Source organism: Dreissena polymorpha, chromosome 14 (genome assembly GCF_020536995.1).
Source record: "Dreissena polymorpha isolate Duluth1 chromosome 14, UMN_Dpol_1.0, whole genome shotgun sequence".
Classification (NCBI taxonomy): domain Eukaryota; kingdom Metazoa; phylum Mollusca; class Bivalvia; order Myida; family Dreissenidae; genus Dreissena; species Dreissena polymorpha.
Genome location: NC_068368.1, coordinates 48,197,861 through 48,223,075, shown reverse-complemented (window position 1 = coordinate 48,223,075; position 25,215 = coordinate 48,197,861). Strand labels below are relative to the sequence as shown.

At 35.5% G+C, this 25,215-nt stretch overlaps 1 protein-coding gene across 1 annotated transcript in view; it reads right to left on the bottom strand.

The window, feature by feature from the left end:
* Nucleotides 1-25,215, bottom strand: part of LOC127857346 (A disintegrin and metalloproteinase with thrombospondin motifs adt-2-like) — a 41,127-nt gene that overhangs the window by 5,501 nt on the left and 10,411 nt on the right. The window contains exons 3-10 of the mRNA XM_052393746.1: nucleotides 16,494-16,557; nucleotides 9,630-9,859; nucleotides 9,375-9,464; nucleotides 8,464-8,620; nucleotides 7,400-7,579; nucleotides 4,189-4,259; nucleotides 1,393-1,470; nucleotides 834-994 (exon numbers count right to left, since the gene is read on the bottom strand). Coding sequence (XP_052249706.1) covers nucleotides 834-994; nucleotides 1,393-1,470; nucleotides 4,189-4,259; nucleotides 7,400-7,579; nucleotides 8,464-8,620; nucleotides 9,375-9,464; nucleotides 9,630-9,859; nucleotides 16,494-16,557 — 1,031 coding nt within the window. The remainder of the gene's footprint in view (nucleotides 1-833; nucleotides 995-1,392; nucleotides 1,471-4,188; nucleotides 4,260-7,399; nucleotides 7,580-8,463; nucleotides 8,621-9,374; nucleotides 9,465-9,629; nucleotides 9,860-16,493; nucleotides 16,558-25,215) is intronic.

Here is a 25,215-nt window from a genome sequence, read left to right as displayed (position 1 = left end):
AGTTGTTGTGACGAAGTAGTCTTCGTCCTCGACAATGGACACACGCCACTTCTTACAAATGTTTTTACTAAAGGACTTTCCCAAAAATCCGGGTAGGTCGTACCTAGTTTCACATATTGCACGATAATCAATGAATATTTGGATGCCACGATGTTGTCTTTCTAACGTACGTATACATAACAAAATTGGAAACAAAAACAGACGTAAATTTGTTCATTATTTGATTGTACGCATATGTTACTAAGGCGTAAAAAACGTTGCTTGCCTCCCGGCCGACAATTTTTTTCTTACCACCGTACGCTTTTTTTGCGATTGTTCAGGTTACATTTTCTATCAGTAATGCTAAAAAGCATACACATAACTTAAAAGCTTGCAATCATGTTTGCTACATTCGATTTTATTAGATAAATTTACATTAAGTTAGGTTAAGTTACATTAGGAAAGAATATTTAAGGGAGATTTGGAAGATTTCCGAATGTCAGAGCATACTTTTATTAAATTTGAAATCGTCAAAAATTAACGACAAACAAGTTGAGCCGACAAACATTATATACTTGCTTGGCGACTTTATTAAACTGATGACTAGTTTGGCGTAAGATTCGTGTTCCCCAGATTAATAAAACGAATTCATCGATAACAGAGTTTCAACTTAAAAAACAACAACATTAGGGCATTCAACGAACACTCAGACACATCTGACTGCTGATTTATCTCGTATGATGTTCATCGATATATTCTTATTAAACAGAACTATGAGCATGTCAGATTTGCTTGGTTGCCAATAGTTTGTTCGATTTAGAACATTAAACTGGCTATGTGAAGTCACAACTTACGCGGTAAACACCATAGCGTGATCATAATCGTGTGCGTTAGGGAGATCAGCAAGCCAGTCGACCAATTTTCTGACATAGAAGCTACTATTTGCAACCTCCTTTCCATTAGCCCCCATCTCAACCGTTTCAGCATTCGGCAAAGGATTGTTGGCAGCAATTGTCTGCAAAAAAAAATCCGTTTCGTTACACTTGATCACAGATTTGAAAAGAATTAAAGTCCCCCCTCCCCCAAAAAATAAAAATAAATAAATAAATAAATAAAACAAGAATGTATACATAATAAAAAAAAACAAGCAAAACAACAGCCATGACTAAGAACAATGTTAATTTATCGGTGCGTCTTCTTCATCAATCGAAATCGATCAATGAGAACGCGCTGTGAAGTCCCAACACTTCCATCTTTACCGGGCTTTGGATCCTATCGGGTATATACTGTCTATATTGCTGATACCAGGGATGTTGCACTATTATTAAATTGAACTCAAATGCTAATTATGAGTACGTCTACAAATTGTTTACCACATTTTGTTTTTTAAAACCTTCAATTTTTGAACCATACCTTGTAAATGAGGATTTTAGACATGGTCACGTAAATATTCAACTCAGAATCTTCGATGCTTTCATAGCGAAGGCTTATCTGAAATGACAGGAGATTATTGTTGATTGTTGTTGAGTTCACGCAGCACTACCTGGCCGTATGTAAAAGTTCAAAAAATCTATGACGTGTTATTCTCAAAATTACGACATAAAGTGGCATCCTGTAATTTGGCGTATTTTACGCCAAATTGCAGCCTCACGTGTACAGTAACAGAACGGTTGCATGAGCATAAAAGAAAGCAGGTTGGCGTTTGTTATCTATCAGTATGTCTTGACAAACTTTAGATGGGGGTTAACAGAGTACATTAAAATATTTAATTTCAAAATCACAGTTTCTTCTTTATGTCACTACACAATATTTTAGCTTTAACTGTAAACGACTACAAGTAAGTATTTATCCTCTATGATCATGTTTGCCCTTTGCATGTGCATAAATAGGTCAAAATCATTCCTAACATTGCATCAACGTTAACACTATTTGAAACGGAATGTTGCGATAATTGACATTATACACGTATTTTCGTTCATATGGTCGTATAATCAGAAAACTGAAGCTGTTAGTCAATATGTTAGCAAAAATGGTTTTATGCATAAATCACATTAAAAAAAAAAATTAAAAACAAATGTTATTTTTTCAGCCTCATATGTTTATTAAGACGAGGTGCAAACGGATTTAATAATACACAATAAGATTACATTTCGCCGAGTATGTTATAAATTAAGGTCATAACTAATAGCCTTTGGATGGTGATAGGAAAGCAGCTTGATCATTTCGAAAAATGTATTCAAAAAATAAAAGTATGTTGGTTACAAAAGGGGAAGGGCGAAACCAAATGTGTATATAATACGTATGTATATGGAGGGTTCTATAGCAGACACAGATAGCTTACCGATTTGTTTGATTACCCTTTACACATAACCGATTAATCATCGTTCGTATGAGACGTTAAACCCAGATGCAGTGTGCTAGGTGCTTCGCACAACGTGTCCTTAAAGACAAGAGAAATCGATCGATGCTGGAATGGAGTGTCTCCTTCACCTTGCAACCCCGACCACCCACTTACATTACTTACTAATCTCCGGGATTGCGGGTTATATAAGTGGAACAAATCTACACAAACACACACACGCACGCACGCTCTATCTAGCGTACCCCGTTAATGATGTGGGAGAAGCGCCTCCGGATTAGCAACTCTGTTTCATGATCCTTAGTTATAGGGTCTGTGGCAACAGCTTTGGCGTAGTACCTGCAAACGTAGTCAGAAACCGGTTAAACAGGTACGTCGAATACTTGTTAAATGTACATGCTAGGGTGTCTAAGTAATGGCATAGTTGTTCAGGAAAAATGCTTGATCCTTGCGCATATTTGGATGAGAAATGAATACATGTAAAAATGAAATATATTTTTCAGTCGTTGAAATAGCTTCTTGAATTAGATGTAAGAAAAAAAAAACTTTCATGGCATAAAGACAGTCAGCCATTACTTGCATTAATTGCCTTCAAATAAGATTAATTCTTTTGCAATATTACTTCGTTTAAATATTTAAAACCATCTCAGCCGCTTTCAATTCGAACAAAATGCAATGTTAATTAGTCAAGAGCATTTTTAGATAAAGCACTTTACAATTTACGAGCAACGACCCTCTACTCCATACTTTTTCCAGACTGCAGGGTCGACTCCGACAAGGATTTCTACGGCATACGTATTGGTTGATTGTCTCTTTTGGCGATTTAGGTGAAGTTTCTGTTATGGAAACACATATAATACCTTGAATTAAATAATCCTTGAAATGGTTGCAAAACTACAAATATACTTTTGAGAATACAGTTAGTTGGGGTACATTAAGTTAGTATGGACAGCTAATGAAGCGTTAAAGCATATGATGATAGCAAATTAAAAACGAATTGACACGAGACATGTGTAAATATGGCACGGATGCCTCAACATTCAACTTTTGTTTTTAAAATTCCACTGATGTCAAAAATAAGCTGTTTCATGAACCAATTGTAGTTTGACCTCTTAGTGTGACTTTGACCATTTAAGTAGGGAGACGGGTGATACACGCCTAACCTGATGGTGGTCATTTGAGGAATATTATTTTAAAAAGTGCACGATGAAGGAAACGGTTACAGTCCGAAAAAGCTTTTAATGGCCAAATTTGACCTTTGATCTCTAAGTGCAATTTTGACATTTAAGGTTAGGTGACGGGTATTACACGTGAAACGTCTTTTATGTTGGTTCACATTTGCGATAAGTTGTTTTAGAATCCAGTTTGGCCATAATTGTAATTGAATAAAACTTTTTGGCAATTGGCTTCGTTGTTTCAAACACACTGAAGGTTCTTCAGTCCCACTAATCCGCTTATCAAAACATTGAACTTGTTTATGGCATACGGTTATAAGGATCAGTTACTATCACCTGATAACAAAAGTCTAGATAATTGACATGTGATAAACATGACCCACCTCCTGCAAGTGACTCTCAGGGGTCCTCCCCCTCCATCATGATTTGTAGCATGTTTTTCAAACAGGACGGCTTTTGACTGACGCATTTTTTATATATTTCCTTTTTTCAAAATCAAAAATTGACAAATTTAAGTGCTGATGAAACAGTCGTTTTTTTAAAAATGCAGAAATTTCGTGCTGACGAAAATAAATGGTTTCACAGTAACAAAACTACATGGTAAAATCAATAAGGCCAATTTTATAAAAACGCGATTGTTTTATTATTAATCAACGTGAACCCGTTTTTCATCACCTCTGTAAGGGCATCCAGCTCGATTTTCTTGAGAAGTCGTTGTAGTTCTTTGGCAAGCTTGTTTTCTAACTCTGAAACCATCAACGCCATATACATAAACAACTAGTGAATCATTTAAAACTGTCACTAAAATTCATTATGAGTTTCAAACATATCGCTAATATGCAATTTTTCATTAAAGGAATTCGACAATATCCACAATATTGCTGATGTATTTGAAAAGTTTCATTTATTTATCACTGATATTCTAATTCGACAATTGTGTTTGTGATACGATCACTGGTGCGCATCTGAGACTGTCGCTGATTTTCATTGATAACTACTGCAGATAAGGTCTTAGATTTGCAGTTTTTGCACTAAGAGCTCTATCGGGTATTCAATTAAAACTATACCGGATATGCACACGAAACTGCATGCATATAGAACATTGCTTGTAATTTTTTTAACACTTTGAACTATCTTCGCCATACAGTTGAAACTTTCTCGGTATTTCACATAAAACTATCCCGGATATACATTTGGAACTTAATCAGATATACTCTTTGCACTATAACATATAAATATAAATAAGTCTTGGATATGGTACTGGAACTATCTCGGACGTACACTTTAAATTAACTTGTATATACACATTTGAATATACACTTCAAACTATTGCAGATATGAATTTAAATCTATATAAAACACACCTGGAACTATCTTAAATATGCATATGTTTTGCCGAGAGAACGTAGGGGCATGGCGAAGTAAATTAAAAAAGGGCATTTTAACGCGCAGTTTATATAAAAAAGGACAGAAAGAAGCATGAACAAAAAATCCTAGAATTTGTGGGGAAAAAAGTTAAATGCGTAAGCGGCAGTTTGGGGGGGGGGTGGAATACAAAAATTAGCATGCACACTTAAGTGTGGTGTTTGTTAAAATTATGTTTTAACTGAACACAATTTTATGAATATTTTTATATAGGAGTGGATATCAGCAGAGACGCTACAGACAGTTGAGAAATAAAAGAAATGAAAGGAATTAACAACAACAGCAGAACGATAGCTATAATATTAAAAGCACACCAAGAGTCACCACAAGCAAATAGGAACGTCAAGCGAATTATAAGAGCAGACCAGCAGAACTACTTCCGGACTCTAGCAACATGGGCAGAAGAGAAAACCAACCAAAACAGAACCAATGACCTGTACCCCATTAAAAAGAGAATAGCAGTTAGGTTTGCCAAGCCAGAGAGGCCAGCAAGAGAATACAGAGGAGTGGTAGCATATGACGAAGGGCAGAAGAGGTCGTTTGAGCACTTTCAGGAGATACTCAACAGGCCAGCTCCTCCGAACCCACCGTAGATACCGCCAGCTTTAAGAGATTTGCCGATCAAGTGCTGCGAATCCACGAAGGAAAAGATCCTCAGCTCCATCTAGCAGTCGAAGAGCGGCAAGTTTGCAGGACCTGACTGCAAACCAACAGATGCGCTAAAGAGTGACGTCGAGACGGATGAGGAGTTGCTCTTTAGCAAGATATGGCAAGACGAAGAAAAACCAGCAGAGTGGAATGACAACTACCTCATCAAGCATCCCAAGAATGGCTAACTCAGTTCCGGATCCAACTACTGAGGGATAATCCTGCGTATATATTTAGAACAATTCCTGGAGTTGAACTTGCCACTATGAGTTAAGCACGAGCAGCCAACTGCATAACATGTGGGGGTCAAGCGAGATAAGCATCACCACCAAGATCAGGCTCCTCAATAGCACCGTGATGTCAATACTACTATATGGAACATAGACATGCAGAACCATCGTCACCGAAATGAGGAAAGCGCAGCTCTTCATTAACATCTACCTCAGGAAAATCCTCACGCTCCGCAGGCCAGACAAAAACACTAACGAAGAATAATTTAGAAGAAAAAAGCAGCAGCTCGTTGAAGAGGACCGGAGACGTAGGCGATGCATAGGGCACACCCTCCGCAAGCCTGTATCCAATACGACAAGGCAATCGCTCACCACCTTGAACCCCTGAGGGAAGAGGAACACACGGGTGGCCTAGAAACAACTAAAGCCGAGACATGGATTCAGATGCCAAACAGATGTTCAAGAGCTTGTGACAGCTGGAGAGACGCGCACGGGACAGAGATGCATGGGGGAAGTTGGCTGGAACAACAGGCAAAGGTGAGGGATAATAATTAATATATTTAATATGTTTACCTTTCAATAGGCGAAAACATAATAAAGCAGAACATGCAAAAATCGTGATCTCTTTTTTCCACTGACCGCCATCTTGGAATAATGACGTGCGACATATGTACATAGCAAAGTAAAATTATACGTGTCCGACAACATTCGTGAACCAGTAGTTAAGTCTGATGTCTATCCACGACAACGCGCGACGCTCCGTTAGCACTCTTGATGAATATCCGTCTTTTAAACATGCGCATCTGTTTTTTCCCGTAGAAATATCGTTAAGGATGTTGAACCCATACGCTGGTTATTGACGCATTGCAAGGGGAAAGGGCAAAGAATGAAAATAGACACCTGCTATATAGATCCAGCAATGTAAAGAATTAAATCTACTCTATTCAATAGACGTGTCCGCATATGGAGTAATTCCAGCAAAGTCACAGAAAAATAAAGTCGCTGTCTAAGCAAACATCTAGACAAACAATTGTGGTAAAGAGGCAATTAAGTTCTTTATCGTTAAGGGCGCGTGGCGGTTTTTGATTTTGAAAAACGCAATGCGGCGCTCCAAAACTGCGGTGCAGCGCAATGCATCGCAAAATTCCCGGGCTAGGTATAACTGCACGGTTAACCCAGTGGTTGGTAGACGCGCTTATCACCTTTACGTTCCGGGTTCAATCCCCGTTCAGTGAAGCATGAACGTTTGATTGGTGGTCACCATACCAGACAGGTGGCGTTTCCTGTGGATACTCCGGCTTCCCCTAACAACACAAGACCGCACCAAAATTAAAAATCTTTCAGTTACAACTAAATATATGGAAATTGCAGCTATATTTCAAAATTCTTCCAAACTTTCGTGAGTCTAGTAAGTTAATAAGGTTGGAGCTCTGGGGCAGACTCTGGGTCCACACAATGAAGCCTCAGGCGCAGAAGGACCTCATAAACCTTGAAATAAACACACGCATGCCTGTGAAAAACACTCACTTGGAACGAGCTCGGATATACGCTTAGGTCGGTTTGTTGATATAGTTACTTCTTACCTTTTTCATTAAGGTCACTCATGTCCACAGAGTAATCACGACCAGGTTCAGGCTTGGGAGGGTTAAGGTGCATATCGGTACCAACATTCCTATTTTCCTCATTATTGTCCTTTTCCGGGAGGGCTTCGCGCAGGAAAGGCGTTTCAGCTTGGTCGGTAGGTGGCACTGGGGCGTCTTCCTCTGTAGACGTTATCAGTACTTTGTATGCGTATATATAGCAAACAGGTGCGTGCTATCGATGATAACAGTGATCACATGATAATAATAGTATGGTGTTGTTGTTGTTGATGATGATGATGATGATATAACACATAGCATGGTGTTAATACCAAAGAGCGGTTGACAACAAAATGCACTCATACGCTTTGGTTGAGACGTTCGTGAGGTGCAAAACCGGTACCAACACTCAAAGAGATCAAGAGAGAGGTTGGTTGACACAATTAATAATAAAAGGGATTGTTGAATCTCTGATTCAATGATTTCTATAAGTTGATACGTTAATGATTGTTAAATCATTCAATAGGGATTTAGTTCTTATGATTTTAGTACACTCAGAACATGTTTTTATAACTTACAAACTCGTCCATTAAGGTAATCAATTTAGTTAATTGAATCGCCACGATTTCAATTGAAGTTAGTAGACTTGACACACACGGCACAACTCAACGGCTTTTTCTGTTTAAGGTTTATATATGAACCATAATTAATATGTTATGGAAACCGATCTGCTTGTGTCAATGTCGCAATATTCAGTTCACAGTTTTAGTATTAAGAGAAATTATATATGTAACGAACAAACGTCGTCTTTGTTAAAGATATAACAATCGGTTTCTGATGCAAGACTGACTACATATTCACCCGATGCTTAATAGAATAACCGTCACAAAAACGTAACAGTTGCCATTCAATGTTTGCAGTGTTATCGTTACAGGGGAATCAGTTACGAATTTTAGTGCGATGTTATCCAATATATTTCACCTCCTCATATCACCATAATGTCTAAAGTGAAGGTTATTTAAAGTAACATATAACGTGGATGGTTTAACTATGCTTTACTTGGTTACCTTCGGTCATGTAATCCCGTCTAGCAGTACCGCTGGGGATCTCCACCCTGGAAAGCATGTGCGGATTAAGCTTGTTCACGGCCAGTGACCTAGACACAAATATTTCCGGCGTCGGGTTTATTTCAAAGGCTTCATCGTCAATTTCCAAGCTACCGGTCTATACATAAATACAGAAAACGCATTTATTCAATGTCAGTCTGGTTGGGGCTATATTGAGAATGTTCTAATTTGTATGTGTATGCATTGTTTGTCGAGGAGAAAAGTTCATTTCAAAATCCATATTCGTCTTTGCCTCATTCATGGGTGAATAGAGAATGTTGTTGTTTTTCTGTTTGTTTTTTTAAAGCATGTTCGTATTGTATGGAGCAGGTGCAATATTATTTACCTGGTTCATATTTAGGCTTAATGCCACTATCAACCTTTATGCGACAGTATTTAATTGACCTTTTTTTATTTCTCTAAACACTTACAAACACGTATATTCAAGTTTTTATACCATTTTATGTAAGGCTCGACAATAATAGTCTATTATTTTTAGTTTTCTTTTGACAAAAACCTTTAGGCAATGTGTTGGTGTTTGCAGTCAAGCGCATCCAGAATCATTAACCGTTGATAATACATTTATGCTTAAAACATTATCGGATTTCTCAAAATGTTGGTAACAGTTAAATTGATCAGCGTAGATGTATTAACGTATATTGACTTCGTGGTACCATTCATTTGTTTGAACAGGGTTCGTATTCTGAAAGTTCGTTAAAGAAAAGTAAAGACGAATAAAAAAAATCTAAACATTCTTTAAATAAATGTCTATTTGGTGGTTTGTTCTGTCACATTATGTAAATACAACGTATGTTAAGATTGTCCTCATGACTTTGTAAACACCATCACTGAGGCACAGAACAGTTCCTTACCAGTGTTCGTCGGCACGCGCCCTTTGATCTCTTGGAGCATTCAACCATGAACGAACCACCATTTACCTTGTCGTGATAGAACTTCACATCCTAAAACCAAGATGGAACACAAATGAACAACAGCAGCCTTTTGAATAAAATAACACAACATATACAAATGGATAAAAAAGGCGTATGCCTAACATCACATGAATCAAACTTCTCTTTAATTCAACAATAACATTTGAGCTCTATTAGCCCATTGTCCAAACTTACAACGATGGGCGCTGTTTCTTTCTTGACCAGTTTATTTTGACCATTCTCTGTGTGGACCTCGTACACCGGAGCGTTCTGATTCAGTCGCTTGTTCTCCACGAGATTCAAGGTCAGATCCTGGTGTCCGCTGCGCTTCAGCTTGAACTGAAGAGTTTCCGACAATCCCAGGTCAAGATTGCGTGTCCTGGCGTTCTGGGTAATGTCCTCAAGCCAAACGGCATGATTCAAAGCTGCAACAATAAGATAGATTATGCACGTTTCATAAACATTCCGTACGAATTTCTGAAGAAATCTACAATACGAACGACATTTCTTTTCTTTGTTTAAGTTTTATAAAAGTGTTTGAAAACTTACAAATTCGTATGAATCTTAAGAACGTTTTAATGTCCCACGCTCTTTAAATGGAGAACAAAAGGTCATTCAGTTTAAAGTATCATAATTTGATTTTATAATACAAAAATCAATAGTTGTTTACTAACATACATGTGGATTATACGATGTATTTAACCTGGCCCTCATTAATTTTTGTTCATCATTGGACATTGTCCGAAAAGAAAATGAAGAAAACCAGGAATCAATAAAATATTTGCGTCTTAGAGCTACAAATAAACAGCGCCATTACACTTATCCCACATTGTGTTGATGCAGCGGGAAAATGCATAGCGAGTGGCAATGTGGGTTCGAGCTTTGATCTCTTTTTTGTTATATATATATATATTAGGGATGGGATTCGAATACTAAAATGATATTCGAATATTCGTTTTGCCATAATTCGAATATATTCGAATATTCGATTTTAGACATAAGATGAAAATGTTCGAACTTACGCCCGTCCGGAGTAAAGTACTGTTCCTCATTGCCGCACATACCACTTTTAATCGTTTTGTATATGCATCTTTGTAAAAGGAGATGAAGTTATCATTTTTTGAGATCGATACTTGAGTATGTTTCTCTTTATATTCGCTTAATAAATTTTATTTTCATAACATTCATTTATTTCACATGTTGCCGGTAAACATATTACCGTTATTCTGATTTATTTCAATATCATTTTGGGTTACGTCCCTTAGATAATATTTGTTCTTTTTTTCGCATTTTTTTAAACGGATTCGAGAACAACGGCGATGTCAAAACTTTGATAGAACTTTGCTAATATATCAATTAAATTCCTCATTCGTACTTTAAAATAAATACAAACAAAAACCTTAGTGCATAGTGGTACAACATTCAGACAACATGCGTATATAAAAAAGTTTCGTAATTATAATGTACATGCAGTGTGCACACACAAAAACAGTTTATCGCTATAAAACGCGTAAAATAATTCCAAACACGAGAGGGAGGCATTATGAATTTCTTTAACTGAATAGTTGTTAGAATATAAATTGTAGACGTATCTTGAAAATATGGCGAGTTTGAATGAACGCTCTCGACCGTATAATTATTTATTATTATTACAAAACAAATGAAATTGGTTAATATTTGAGCAACTACATTCTGAGTAGATGTATGTATATAACATTAAAATTGATTGGTCATTTGAAGGTAACGATAGTAGGGCTGCCTTAATTGCTAGACGCCTAACTGTGAATAACACGTCAATTTTCCTCGACTATAGATTAAACGCGGTGTATTAACACCCGTGCAAACTGCCAGATAAAATCAATAAATACACAACCCCTCTCATGATACCCTCCAGTATGCCAATTATCATCTCGTTAATTGATGGCAGCTGTTGTGCAAACAAAGATGGATGCACAAAAAAAGTCTGCACTGAACAAACATAAAAAAAACATTTTTTTTTCGAATATTCGAATATGAATTTTGGATTCGAATATTCGGCCGATATTGTTAAAATCACATCAAGCGAAACTTAAAATCATCACCTATTCTTCTGAGAATTTCATACAACCGTAACTAATCGGCTTTAATCTTAAAAAGCCGAGATAAACCACGTCGACTCTTACTTACGTCGACATATAAACCAGGATCCTAGCAGTAACTGTAACCTGATTACAAGCGGGAAATATTTCGTGCATTATTTTCTCAAACACTAAAAACATATGACAAATTTTCGGATATATTCATACTGTGTTTGATTTATTATTTGAACTTTTATCTACAATATCGAATAAAATGCATGATTGGACTTGAAGGACCATACTCTTGCTGTGAACATATTGTGTAATGTCACCGGAACACGTCTTGAGCAAAAATGTGTTTGTTTGATATGACATTGTTGTAATCTGATACTTAAATATGTTTTGCTGCAGGCACTGAACAGTTAAGGCAAGAGGCCTTCATTCTTAACAAATAATAGACTATTTCTTGAATGGGTTAATGACAAAAGTTAAAAGTAATTGACACTGAAATTGACATAAATAGGTTTAAAGCAACGATGTTGACAAGCTTAAGCTTAACATTCTTCGATTTGCAGTCTAAAGCATAATTTGTTAAGTCAATGTGTTAAATATTTTTTTGGAATTTCAGATATAGCACTGTTTATAATAATAATAATAATAATAATAATAATAATAATAATAATAATAATAATAATAATAGTAATAATAATAATAATAATAATAATAATAATAATAATAATAATAATAATAATAATAATATAATAATAATAATAATAATAATAATAATAATAATAATAATAATAATAATAATAGATGACATTAAACTAGATGGTACTATTTGAATAAAAAAGGTCACGTGTTTGTATGATTTATTTAATTTTATTATAGATATAGCACTGGTAGTTTAGAGCGTATCCGTTCTTTATGTGTTGCAATGGTTATGAGTATGGATGACCATTGCAGTCTTTGAAGGTACATGTATTTAAAAACAACCACAGTGAATATATTGTTAACATTGCTGTTAAATTAAAATAAACTTGACTGCTGTTTAAATAGAACCCACAACAGTGTTGTACCTTAAACAGCAGAGGCATAAAATAAATGTAGAACACAACTTGATACTTCCAGTAATATTTGTATGAACTTAATTCTTTTGAAATGCCTAAATTCTGTGAGTTTATATTTTGTGTAGAATACATTAATTTCTCTTATTAGTTAAACATAATGAAGATGATGAAGCGAGCTGCAGATAGTCATTCCTGAAAATTGGTTAATACGGGTTTTTATGCAGGTAACATTAATTCTGTATATATAGGATCTGACATGAGTGGTCATATCATACCATATTTTATGACGTGTTCAGGAATTTTGTTAGAAAGCGAGCCTTTGACGAGCTTACTAACGAATTTCCCAGGCGAGTTTAATAAAATATGGTATGATATAATAACGAGTGTCAGATCCTTTTTTATTACATGCTTTAAACTAAATAAAATACATGATAATTGACAAAACAAATGCTGATAGATCTAAAAGTTGTTTACTATCGTGACGTCATTTCATGTTGACGACGTCATTTCACCAAAATAAAGCCATGCGATTGGTTAGTTATTGATTCTGTAGCCAATGAAAACGCTTAAAAATGTTGTATTCCCCCCCCCCCCCTTGTAATATAAAATATATGTAATTGTTATATTACATGGGAAACAAGGTATAGCTTGTGATAAATATTGTTTATTAGTGTAGTCTTTATATGAAATAAGATTTATTAAATATTTTAGTTTTTTTTACAAAAGTCGTTTTGTATTAGTGTATAGGTAAACTGATTTAAAAAAAGTAAAGTCACCTAAAGTTAATTATTTTATTTCAATTCCAACAAAAAGCAATGCATACATATAGCTGGTATAAGTTGAAAAAGGCAACTTGCAATTCATTGAAATACAATAAAGTGATACATACCATAACCAGCATACACTTGAATGTAAACTTAAGAAGTGTAACGGTATTTCAGGTGTGTATAATAGATGTTTTTCCTAAACGCATTTCACACACATGAAGGAATACAGTGCAACATCTTTCTTTTAAATAGTATTAATACAAGCAGGCATGTGTCGTTAAGTCGAAGCATAATACGTGGTGTGAGTCTGGATCAAGGCCATGTGAACTGACTGCGGGACGAACACAGTAGTTGCCTGTTAACCGTCAAGATGCCTCAAGTATAGGTCAGAAGACAAACAAATTATGTGAAGCATAATAATAGCACTATAAATACAAATAATATTATTGAATCCTTCCTTCAACACTTTGGCTAAAGGTCAGTGTTAGAGCTCAAATTTCACAAAATATATCATTACATTTTAGTTTAAGTTCATCATTATTGAATATAGTTTCATCTATTCTTATAAACCACCCTCATATTTTGGATTGTTAAACATATCTTTGTTCAAAACTTGCGTTAATTATCTGTATTCATATTGTTCTATCAAATAGAATTGTGTGTTTTGGTTAAAACACGTGAATATTACATTTTGTTTGGGAAAATGTTGTAGAACATAAACAAATATTGTCGCACAAGACATGTACGTCGTCAAATATTTATTTTCAAATAGCACTTAAGTGTTTATTAGTTTAGTGTACGATATTTTTGATATTTTAAATCAAAATTATAACAACAGTTTAGTGTTTTTGTATTAAAACGATGACTGAACAGATAGGAACGATAAACAAAAAATCATGATTGTAAGGATGTCTTCCTACAATTAGCATGCTACTATGTTAATTTCTTGTCATTACCGTATTTGGTCTTAATTGTGTTGTACATACATTTCTAATTTAAATGCCTGTTGTTAAAAGTATGTTCATTGAGCATAAAATGTCAATTTAACTGTTAAGTGTCTGAATATACAGGAACAAAATTTCAGGCGAAAAAAATAGTTTAAAACAGACATTAAAATAATAATTTATGACATTCAATAAAGGAGTTATAATTAGGTCTATACGCGGTGCATTTTCAAGTTCATAGGTGGAATTGATATATTTTTATTAAATTAATTCAATGAGTTTATTACCAGTTGATCATTTTTTAATTTAATTTTTATTAATTAAATTAATTTAATAAAATTTTATCATATTAATTTTATCATTAAAGTCTAGATTCTAAACCTTAAACGACAGGAACCAGGTGTCAAACGGCGCCCTATTTTAAAAACAGCTGTGCGCATTAATATTGCACTACGTCCAATGGCTGAGCCCTGTATTTTCTCTAAGGCTACTAACCGCTTGCGGAAATGGCCGTTGAGATGAGAATTAATTTGGTAAATAATTTATCACATCGGATAAGTGGTTACGAGTAGTCGATGTATCACGAATACTGTGGTGTGTGTTAATAGCTATAAATAAATATCAAGTTTATCACGGATTCTTTATTAGGATAACGAAATTCTGATGACTTTATATTATCTTCATAATACACTCGCAATCAAATATTTTTATAGAGGAGAACACTCAATTTTCTAAAACAGACACATAACTAAACATATAGCCTTTTTATGTTAGCATTCGGCAAAACTTGAAAGGAAATTTGACTCCGTATGCGAAATGTAAAGAAACGTAGATTGGGCACCCGCCAGTTAGTCAATGATGATTGTCTCGAGTTTCGTTTTGTCGTAATGACGAATTACGACAAGAAAAGCAAATTAAAATTGTTAAAATATAGTTGCATCAACAACAAAGTATGTATACTTATTTCTTAACAACATGCTGTTTTTATCGCAGATCCACTTTATGATATGAGACCTCATACTTATTTTAAAGACAGTCCTATATACAGTTGCGTATGAAGCCTCAAAGAAAGTCATTTTTATTCCATTTTGTCTCGTTCATTTCAACACTAAGGCGCTTACATTTTAATAATGCTTGCGATTTTTATTGTTTTTCTTTGGAAACTAGGACACAGACCGATAACAATAAAATGAAAATAGTATTATTTTGAATCCACTTATTTTGACGATATGTAAATACTGATAATTTAGCCAAATGACTGTGAATCCTCCGACATACAAGAGTATGTTTATATATATATTCGGGCAATCAAAGAAAACATGTGAAGTGCGAAGGGCCTTGAAACACCAGAGCAAAGGGAAAAACCTGTCTCATGAGCTTCAATACTGTGAAATGAAATTTCATCCACATAACAGCATACCTGAGACACCAATTCACATATTTAAATCACGTTTAATCATTTGCGCCGGAAGATCCAAACACATTACACAATGGTGAAATTATTGTCAACTATCCATATTGAGAAATACATATAAATACTGTAGCAGCAAAGACCAAACAGACGTAAGGCTTTGTTCAAGAAACGTTTGGGTAATGCATTTCAAAGATCAAAACAGCTGACTACAGCACGCTTGTACGGTAAATACTTGAGTGGTAAGCTACGCTACTGAACTCTCCATCACTTCAATGAATAATGTCATGCTCTATAAAACCCAGACGGACCTTATTGACAAACCAGCGGGACATGACAACGTTAGAGTACATGACACCGGTAGAGTACATGACAACGGTAGAGTACATGACCGCGTAGAGTACATGCCAGCGGTAGAGTACATGACAGAAAGACAAGGTCCCAACTCTCCAGGAAATGGACCAAGAACCAATTCGACCGTTTGTATGCCTTTAAAAGATTGGAGCAGACAACACGGAAAGGTCAACGGATCAAATTAAAGAGAATATACCGATTCAGCATGCAAACCTCTTTTTCCTTAAATAAGCAACGTCTGTCATTGCACATAATACACTTTCTTACCATGTTAAATAAACTTGAAGGAGTTAATTCTTAATTACGCTATGCACGTAGAATCTCAGTGCCGTTATCGCGATTAATGAATACAATGTGTTTTTTTTCTAGCAAGCATCATGGCGATATAAATATTTTGGTTAATGGTTAATAACGTATTTAATAAGCAGGACGACATACAATAAGATGCAGGTATTTTACCTGAGATGAGACATGGTCGCAAAATCATCAAGATCAGAATCAAAACCATGGTCATGGCGATTATCTACAAACAAAACGTGCGAATTAATACAATATAAACCATAAAATATTATATAATAATCATCATTTTTATTAAATACTATATCCGTTGACTATTACAAAATAGAAATGTAATAAATCATATGCTTGCCCTACATAAAAAATGTTGAGATCATACGATGACATTTAGTTTAAACGTATCTGTTGCATCAACTGTGCGTGGGATTGGATTACAGATTTTTGCAGCATCATATGGATCCTCTTCCATACGATGACATTTAGGGAAACTCAACACATTTATAACAGTGCTTAAGAATCTCAGATAACACATCTTATTTTGCAGCACGTATTCAAAATATTGCAAAGCCATATTTCATTATAAATAAAAATGTACTATTCTCGAGGGTATCATGTTCGGTGTTTATTTGCTTGTTTATATACAAGCATTGAGGTTATATTGGATATACCGTTCTTGACTCTTGATAATTATGAGATAAAATAGTATACCAATGGCATATAATATATCATTACGTTATTTTTTGTATCAATTGAGAAATAATCATCCTTTAATGTATTGGTTTATATAAAAATAAATGTATATAAGACCCAAATCGCTTCCCCACGTGTAGTTATCAATAGGTGCAATTGGTAATTGAAATTCATTAAAATTCATTGTATTAGCAAATTTATGTTGTCATGAAAGTCCAGCATTCTACTTAAACTGATAATAGGTTAAAGCGTGGTCTGGTATATAAAACTATGTTACAATTTCATTTCACATGGACACCAAAATGGTTTACCAAAACGAAAGTAGCCTTACTGGTCTCCAAAGTCACAAGGATATCAAGTTGGAAAGTACCAGGTGCGTTGTCTGCATTTTGCAAAGGCGATTAACATCAATTGTTTAAGCTCCCCATGACCCCATGCACAGTTATCTCTTTGGTGTTTAACCACCCCACGCTTTAATATACATAAACAGAAACAGGATGTAATCGAGAACGGAACGCTTTCTCATATTTAATTTAATATTTTGAATTAAGGATGTCAGTTTGAAATATGGTGTGTTATTTGAGTTCATGTCGCAAAAAATACCCATTTCTTTACCGCTATATTTGTTTCTTCGAGCGTTTCGAAGAACGGAAGAAAGAGTTTAATAGTTCATATGTGGCGTCATCATTGGCTCATATGATTAGGCAAATACATCAAACAAGATACCAGTTAAATTATTAAGGGTGGGGTCAACGCATTGGAACGGTAAATGGTAAACATAGGGCACTTTAACTTCACACTTAGTCCAAAACTAATCACAAATGATATACGTGTAGTCATCAATATTTTGAAAAAGCTATAATAATTTATCAATCTAAGTTATATTTTTTTCTATTGTTACAGAGAATATGTTTAAGAAGAATACTTGTTTTGAACAATGTCAGTGACATAGTCTGACACACAGAAATATTTTGTCGTGCAGGCAAAACATGGAAACTTATATTAAATACTTAATACACTATTTATTGCCCATTTGTCGTATAGCTAACGAGTTTTTCTTTAAAACGGAATAGATTTTGTTAAAAAGAAGTAGTACAAAAAACCATCGATTATATATGTCTTAGTTTTCAAACTCATTGTTGTTTTACACACAGAAACAAGTTTCAAATTCAGTACAGTAGAGTTAGCGATTGTGTTCCGCAAGGTTGCGATTAATAGCGATTGCGTTTTTAACCGTTTGAAACCGTTTTTAAGCGTTTGTTTGCGATTGTTTGCGCTTATTTCATTGCGCATGCGTAGCGATGAAAACCAATGAAAAGGCGGGGCTTATGTGCACTATATTTAGAGTTCTATTTTTAGTCCTATTTATAGATTTACAGCACTGCCTGTCGGGTGCACATTGTTTCGGTCCGGGATTTTTATTAGGGTCGGCGTCACACACAGTCTATTTAGCGTATTACCGGGTATGCGTCATTTTATCCAGTGAGTGGGTATGCACATTTAAGGGCCCCTTCCGGACAAACAAGAGTTATCCCCGGAAGCGACCTAGTGCGCGCTGACCGCCCGTCCACTGCATGTCAGACGCATATAGTGTCGGCCCGGGGTTTTATATAGGGTCGGCGTCACACACAGCTTATTAAGCGTATTACCGGGAATGCGTCATTTTCCAGTGAATGGGTATGCACCTTTAAGGGCCCCTTTCGGACAAACAAAAGTTATCTCCCGAAAGCGACCTAGTGCACGCTGACCGCCCGCCCACTGCCTATCAGACGCAAATAGTTTCGGCCCGGGTTTTTAATTAGAGTCGGCGTCACACACAGCCTATTTAGCGTATTGTGCATCATTTTATCCAGTGAGTTGGTATGCACCTTTAAGGGCCCCTTCCGGACAAACAAGAGTTATCCCCCAGAAGCGACCTAGTGCATGCTGACTGTCTGTGCACTTCCTGTCGGGCGCACATAGTTTCGGCCCGGGGTTTTAATTAGGGTCGGCGTCACACACAGCCTATTTAGCGTATTACCGGGTATTCTTCATTTTCCAGTGAGTGGGTATGCACCTTTAAAGGCCCCTTTCGGACAAACAAGAGTTATCCCCCGGAAGCTACCTAGTGCCCGCTGACCGCCCGTCCACTGCCTGTCAGATGAACATAGTTTCGGCCCGGGGTTTTAATTAGGGTCGGCGCCACACACATCCTATCAAGCGTGTTATGCATCATTTTATCCAGTGAGTGGGTATGCATCTTTAAGGGCCAATTTCGGACAAGCAAGAGTTATCCATCGGAAGCGACCTAGTGCACGCTGACTGCCCGTCCACTGCCTGTCAGACGCACATAGTTTCGGCCCGGGGTTTTAATTAGGGTCGGCGTCACACACAGCCTATCTAGCGTATTATGCATCATTTTCCATTGAGTGGGTATGCACCTTAATGATCAATCTACTTGCGTTATTTATAGTTAACTGGTAGTTACCTAGTATGCATACCCAGTAAAAATAAATAAATAAAAAAATAAAGTTAAAAAAATAATCAAGTTATGTTATATACCAGTACATGTAGTGATATTTTAATCAATTTAAACTAATAATTGTAAAAAATATGGTATTTCAGAACTTTTCTTTTTTCGTCATTCGTGGTTTACAGTCCCTTTAATATTACCATTATTGATTGTCCATATTGCTGTTTTTGATTTGATGAAACATTGTAACAAAAACATTAATTTAACAGTTTTCCAGCAATAGTATAAGCGCGAATTTCAATTAAATTAACATTTAAAGGGACTTGTTCACATTTTATCAAAATGAGAATTTTTCAACTTGTTGTCACAGGTTCAAGAAATAAATGAACAATGTACATCAGTGTACGAAATAACACTAATGCCGCAGTCTTATACTGAAAATACACTTTCATTTGCGAAAAATAATCGTTAAAAATTGATAAAATTATAAAGCGTCTCAGACGCGAAACGATTAAAAAAGTTCGATTTCTTGTGTTATCGGTATATTTTGTAACAACACTGGATGGTAATACAAAGTATAAAATAAATGGCAACCGCTTAGAAGACTGATGGTCAGGTCCGCACACAATGAAGTCGTAAAGACTCAACGATAAACTTTGAATTACACACACACACACACACGCACGCACGCACGCACGCACGCACGCAACCACACGCACGCACGCACGCACGCACGCGCGCACGCACGCACGCACACACACACACACACACACACACACACACACACGTGAAGACGGATGGATAAGTGGTTTCGGCGCTAGGTTTTTACTTTATGGGTCAGTGGTTCCAGCCCTGGTGTGTTTAACTTTGTTTTCCTTTTTTTCTTTTAGTACCTTTATTCTTGTTTTCATATTGGAGCTCTTTAAAGGGGCCTTTTCACAGATTTTGGCATTTTTTAACTTATTCATTAAATGCTTTATATCGATAAATGTAAACATTGGATCGTAAAAGCTCCAGTAAAAAATAAAGAATAAAATTAAAAAAAGGAAAAGAACATTGCCCGGACCAGGTTTCGAACCAGTGACCCCTGGAGTCCTGCCAGAGTCCTGAAGTAAAAACGCTTTAGCCTACTGAGCTATTCCGCCGAGTACATATACTGGACGTATTTTATACCTTATATAAGCAATCTTCGTAGTTTCACAAAATTTAACGACAAAAACAGAACTCTCCAAATTATTCAATCGTTTCGCGTTGCAACGCTTTATAATTTTTAGGTTTTCAAATCGTCAAAAGATGCATATAATGGCTATATTAGACCATGGTAAATGTTCAGTATTACTGTTTCCTCACAAATATCATAACTAAAACGAAAATTTGCGAATCTGAAACAACTTTTTTCAATTTTGTCAATTTACCAAAGCGTGAAAAGATCCCTTTAATTCTGATGTTTATATTTATCAATTTAAAGCATTTAATGACAAACTTCAAAACATGCCAAAATCTGTGAACAAGTCCCTTTAAAATGTAATGAATTTTTATCCCTCGCAAAGGACGGGTCCGTCAGTATGTCCGTCAGTCCGTCCGTCCGTCCGTCGGTCACAAACTTTTCAGGGCTATATCTCAATAAGTACATTTGATATGATATCAACATGAAACTTCATGGGTGTCTATATATCCTTTCAGCTTTATAGGAATTATATAAAAACTATCCTAAATGGCATTGATGGCGTTATTGGGAAAACCCGCTTAAACCGACGCAATTGTTTTACCCGGGAAGTATTTTAGTGTTTGTTGTAAAAAATAGTTATTTGCGGAATTGTTGTGATTTTCGGTATAACATGATGGATGAAGAAATGAGGGTAAGTAGAGCTACCTTGATTGTTCTACCTACGCGTTTAGACGGTTTTGGAGTAGCGAATCGTTAGTTGGTGATCCGTGAAAATATTGGAGCTAGTTCTGCTTTGTTAGCATTTAAATGACAATAAGTTCGCACTTATTTTGTATTGTCCACCATGGTAGAATGTTATCAACTGGCTGGTGCAGAGTTTGTAGGCGCAAAGATAAACATCGGCCATATTATGTACGTACAGCCATATGATCCGTCTTTGAAATTGCACGGAAAGCAAAGACATACACAGTTGTTACGTGTACAGTGTCCACGTGTACATCTTGACTTTGCGGAGTTTTAGTTAAACTTTTTTATGTATTCCTTGTAATTCATTTAAGCTCGATTGCATCGAAATCCAAAGACTTATTGAAACGCTCTCGACTCCGTTTTCTGAGTAGAACCAGTACTTGATGTATTTGAGAACGCTTTGACGCTATGGATTGAACCCCTGACCCCCGGTCGCTAAGTGGACACCAAATCCACTACGCCACGGCCACGGCGATCACGGTGCGCAATGTTAGTACCAATCTTGATATTTTGTTAATTAAAATATGAAAATAAAAAAAAGCTTTATTATCAAGCTGCATTTTTTTCATATATAACACAGCATACACACATACATATAAACGTAAAACTGAATCGAACATGAATTTCCAATTTAAAAAATGTACACTGTGTTTGTGAATTAAGTTAAGTAAGGTTTTTGTTATGGCCATACAAAACCAATATTAAGTTATTAACACTATACTGACGTATAAGGATATTGCTTCATTTTTTGTTTAAATAAACAAATATTTTATACATATAAGGGACGTTTATCACAGATTGGCACAGTACTATATTTTTATGTTAAGGCAAGCGAAATGACACTTTTTCATTAAACACATATTTAAATATACCGTTTCGTTTATGGATAATACAATGTTTTAATAGGTAATTTAAATTAAGAGTATTATTGCGACGTAAGGGTAAAAATTACAATTTTAAGCATTATTGACCCGGAATCGATTTCGATTACCGGTGCTATCAGAATGTTTCATTAACTTTTTTTCTTGATATAATAGTTGTACACAATATGTATATTTTAAAGTTTTAGAAATGTATGACATTTCATTTCTCAAAAATACGAACTCTATAAAAATTATCACTATAACCCATGTCAAGTCTTGGGCATTCGGTGATCTAAACCTCATATTATCAACAACAATAATTATAGTAAACACTTATACCCACACTAATACTAGAATACGTAATTTACTCACGTAATGGTTTCTATAAACTAGACATATTAAAACGTGAAAATATATAGTTCTTAAAGAGCAATGTAATCGGATTACCAGCTGTACATTTTATTTTAACACCACTATTTCAAAATATGGGTATTTAGAATCCATTAATCTGGTCTCATCTACGTGTTTATGCTTATTAAGCATGGTATGGTCGGTCATAGCCTATGGGGCAGCGGTGTGGGGAGATAAAACGTTTTCATGCATTAACGCAGTTCATAATAGAGCTATGAGAATCTTTTTGGGTCTTGGTAAATATGCACCCACTGCCGCTGTCTCTGGGGATATGGGCTGGCAACAACCCTAAACTCGCCAATGGATGGCTGTCAGTCGGCAATTGCACCGATTAATGAACATGGATAATGCTAGAGTTAATTACAAAGTTTTCAAATGGTGCAAGGCTAGAAGTACTGTCAGCAGAAATTGGTGTTTTTCTGTTGCTACCATGTTTTGGTCTCTACAGGTAGACGTGTACAGTAGGGACTGTAGCTCGGTTAGCAAGGCAATCCTGTTAAGGGAAGTGTCAAATGAGCTAACTAAGAGACATGTACAACTGGCAGTTATCCATCGACAGAGAAAATAATGTAAGCGGCAATGGGCATAATAAACTTAGAACATATAGACATATTAAACGTTTTCATGAGCCTGAACTTTATTGCACTATAAACATGCCTCTATCTCACCGATCAGCAATTGCTAAATTCAGATGTGGAGTTGCTCCACTTAAAATAGAAGCTGGTAGATATATCCGCCCGCCAGTGGAGGAAAGGTCATGCCCGTTTTGTGTCAATGTAATAGAAAATTAAGCACAAGTTATCATACACTGTCTCGAATATATAAAATATATAAGTGAACGAAACTCCCTATTTATGAAGGCCAATGCATATGATAGCAACTTTAGTCAACTGTCTGACTGTGATAAATTTAGATTTTTATTCTCCACAATTGCAATTGTTCGAGATGTTGCCAAAACTTGCTTCTTAATTTTAAAAGGTAGAAATGCAAAGCTGTACAGACAAAGGGGCACTTACAGTGTAAAAGCACTACAAATGCTAGTTTTAATAAAAAGTTTTATTGTATGTATTTGAATGCTTACATTATAGTCTCTTATAATTCAAACATGTATGGCATGGTTAACCTTGTTTGTAAATTGCTGTATGTATGTGAAACCATGATGAGACTCTAATAAAGATATTTACTTATTAATTAATTGATAATTCGACGTGCTAAAATTTTTGAATCTATCAAAATAAACTTCTTTCTTGTTGGCCGGATTTCAAGGCATTCACTAACGACTTAACATAGAAAACATTACCTTATTATGTAATTATAGACGGATATTTTTAGTGTTTTGTTCTATTTCATTGATTTCACAGTAGGCATCAATTGGCTAACAAAACGAAGCACTTTTTTTTTCTTTAATAAGCGTACATTTTTCATGTCACTTCCCGTTCTAAAAACGGAATCGCTGATGTTATGCTAGGATAGACACAAGAAGTAATCATGTCATTTGTCGTCCTTTAAAAGGTAAGTTTAGTCAACATGTTGAGAGAGTTATTGTCTTTGAAATGAAGCACACGGCTGTTACTGTGATTATTTTAATTGCAATAAATCTAGGCAATTGATAACCCTATCAGGAGGACAAATATGACGTGTTCGTCTTAAGGCGAATATATATGTTCGACTCATTGGCGAATACAATTTATCCCATTTTCATCGCGACATTGACGGTATAACACGTTGTGGAATATACTTGCCTGTCTTCAACACTGTGGGATATACCTGTCACGTGCACGGACTACTTTTTACTTTATCACTGAATGATTTTTCGTAATTCATAAAGTCGAGAAAACTTAAGCTTCAAAATTATACGACGTTTAACCTTTAAATCTAGTCATATCACATAATTTTCCGCCATCCGTATACTGAATCAGCTGATTGATGGCGTCATAAAATGACACTTTTTGCGTCATTTTCCCCCATAAAATTGACGATTTAATATAAACGCGACTTATTTCACATGTACATGTACTGTTATCGACATACGGTATTTGAATTGTCAATTAATCACATTTTCCTTATTTCGTGTAATGTGCATTGTTTATAATCCATGCATATACTTTTGACATTTAAGGATGTACAACAAGCCATACAAATATCGCACAATTCATAAATAATCTGCAATATGTGCTATCCGATTTAATTCACGTTAATCATAGAGCTGTTTTAAGTATAAGATGGTAAAAGTAGCACCACACTGGAATTCGGAACGTCCCATTCTGTACACGGGTATATCCACTGATTTATCTGTTGTGTAATGGAATGTTTTCCATTCTTTGTGTATTTATATTTTAATTATTTTCTTGTACACAATAAGGGCATTTATCATAGACAAATAACATTGTGCAAGTTTAAACAAAATTATGTTTGTATGCAGAAATCTGCATATGCATCCGAGTTTACCAACGGCTATTATTTAATAAACTGCTCCGGTTCATTTTAACAGCAGTAATGTACATAGAATACATGACGTAGCGTGCACAGGTGGTTAGCGTGTAGCTATGATAT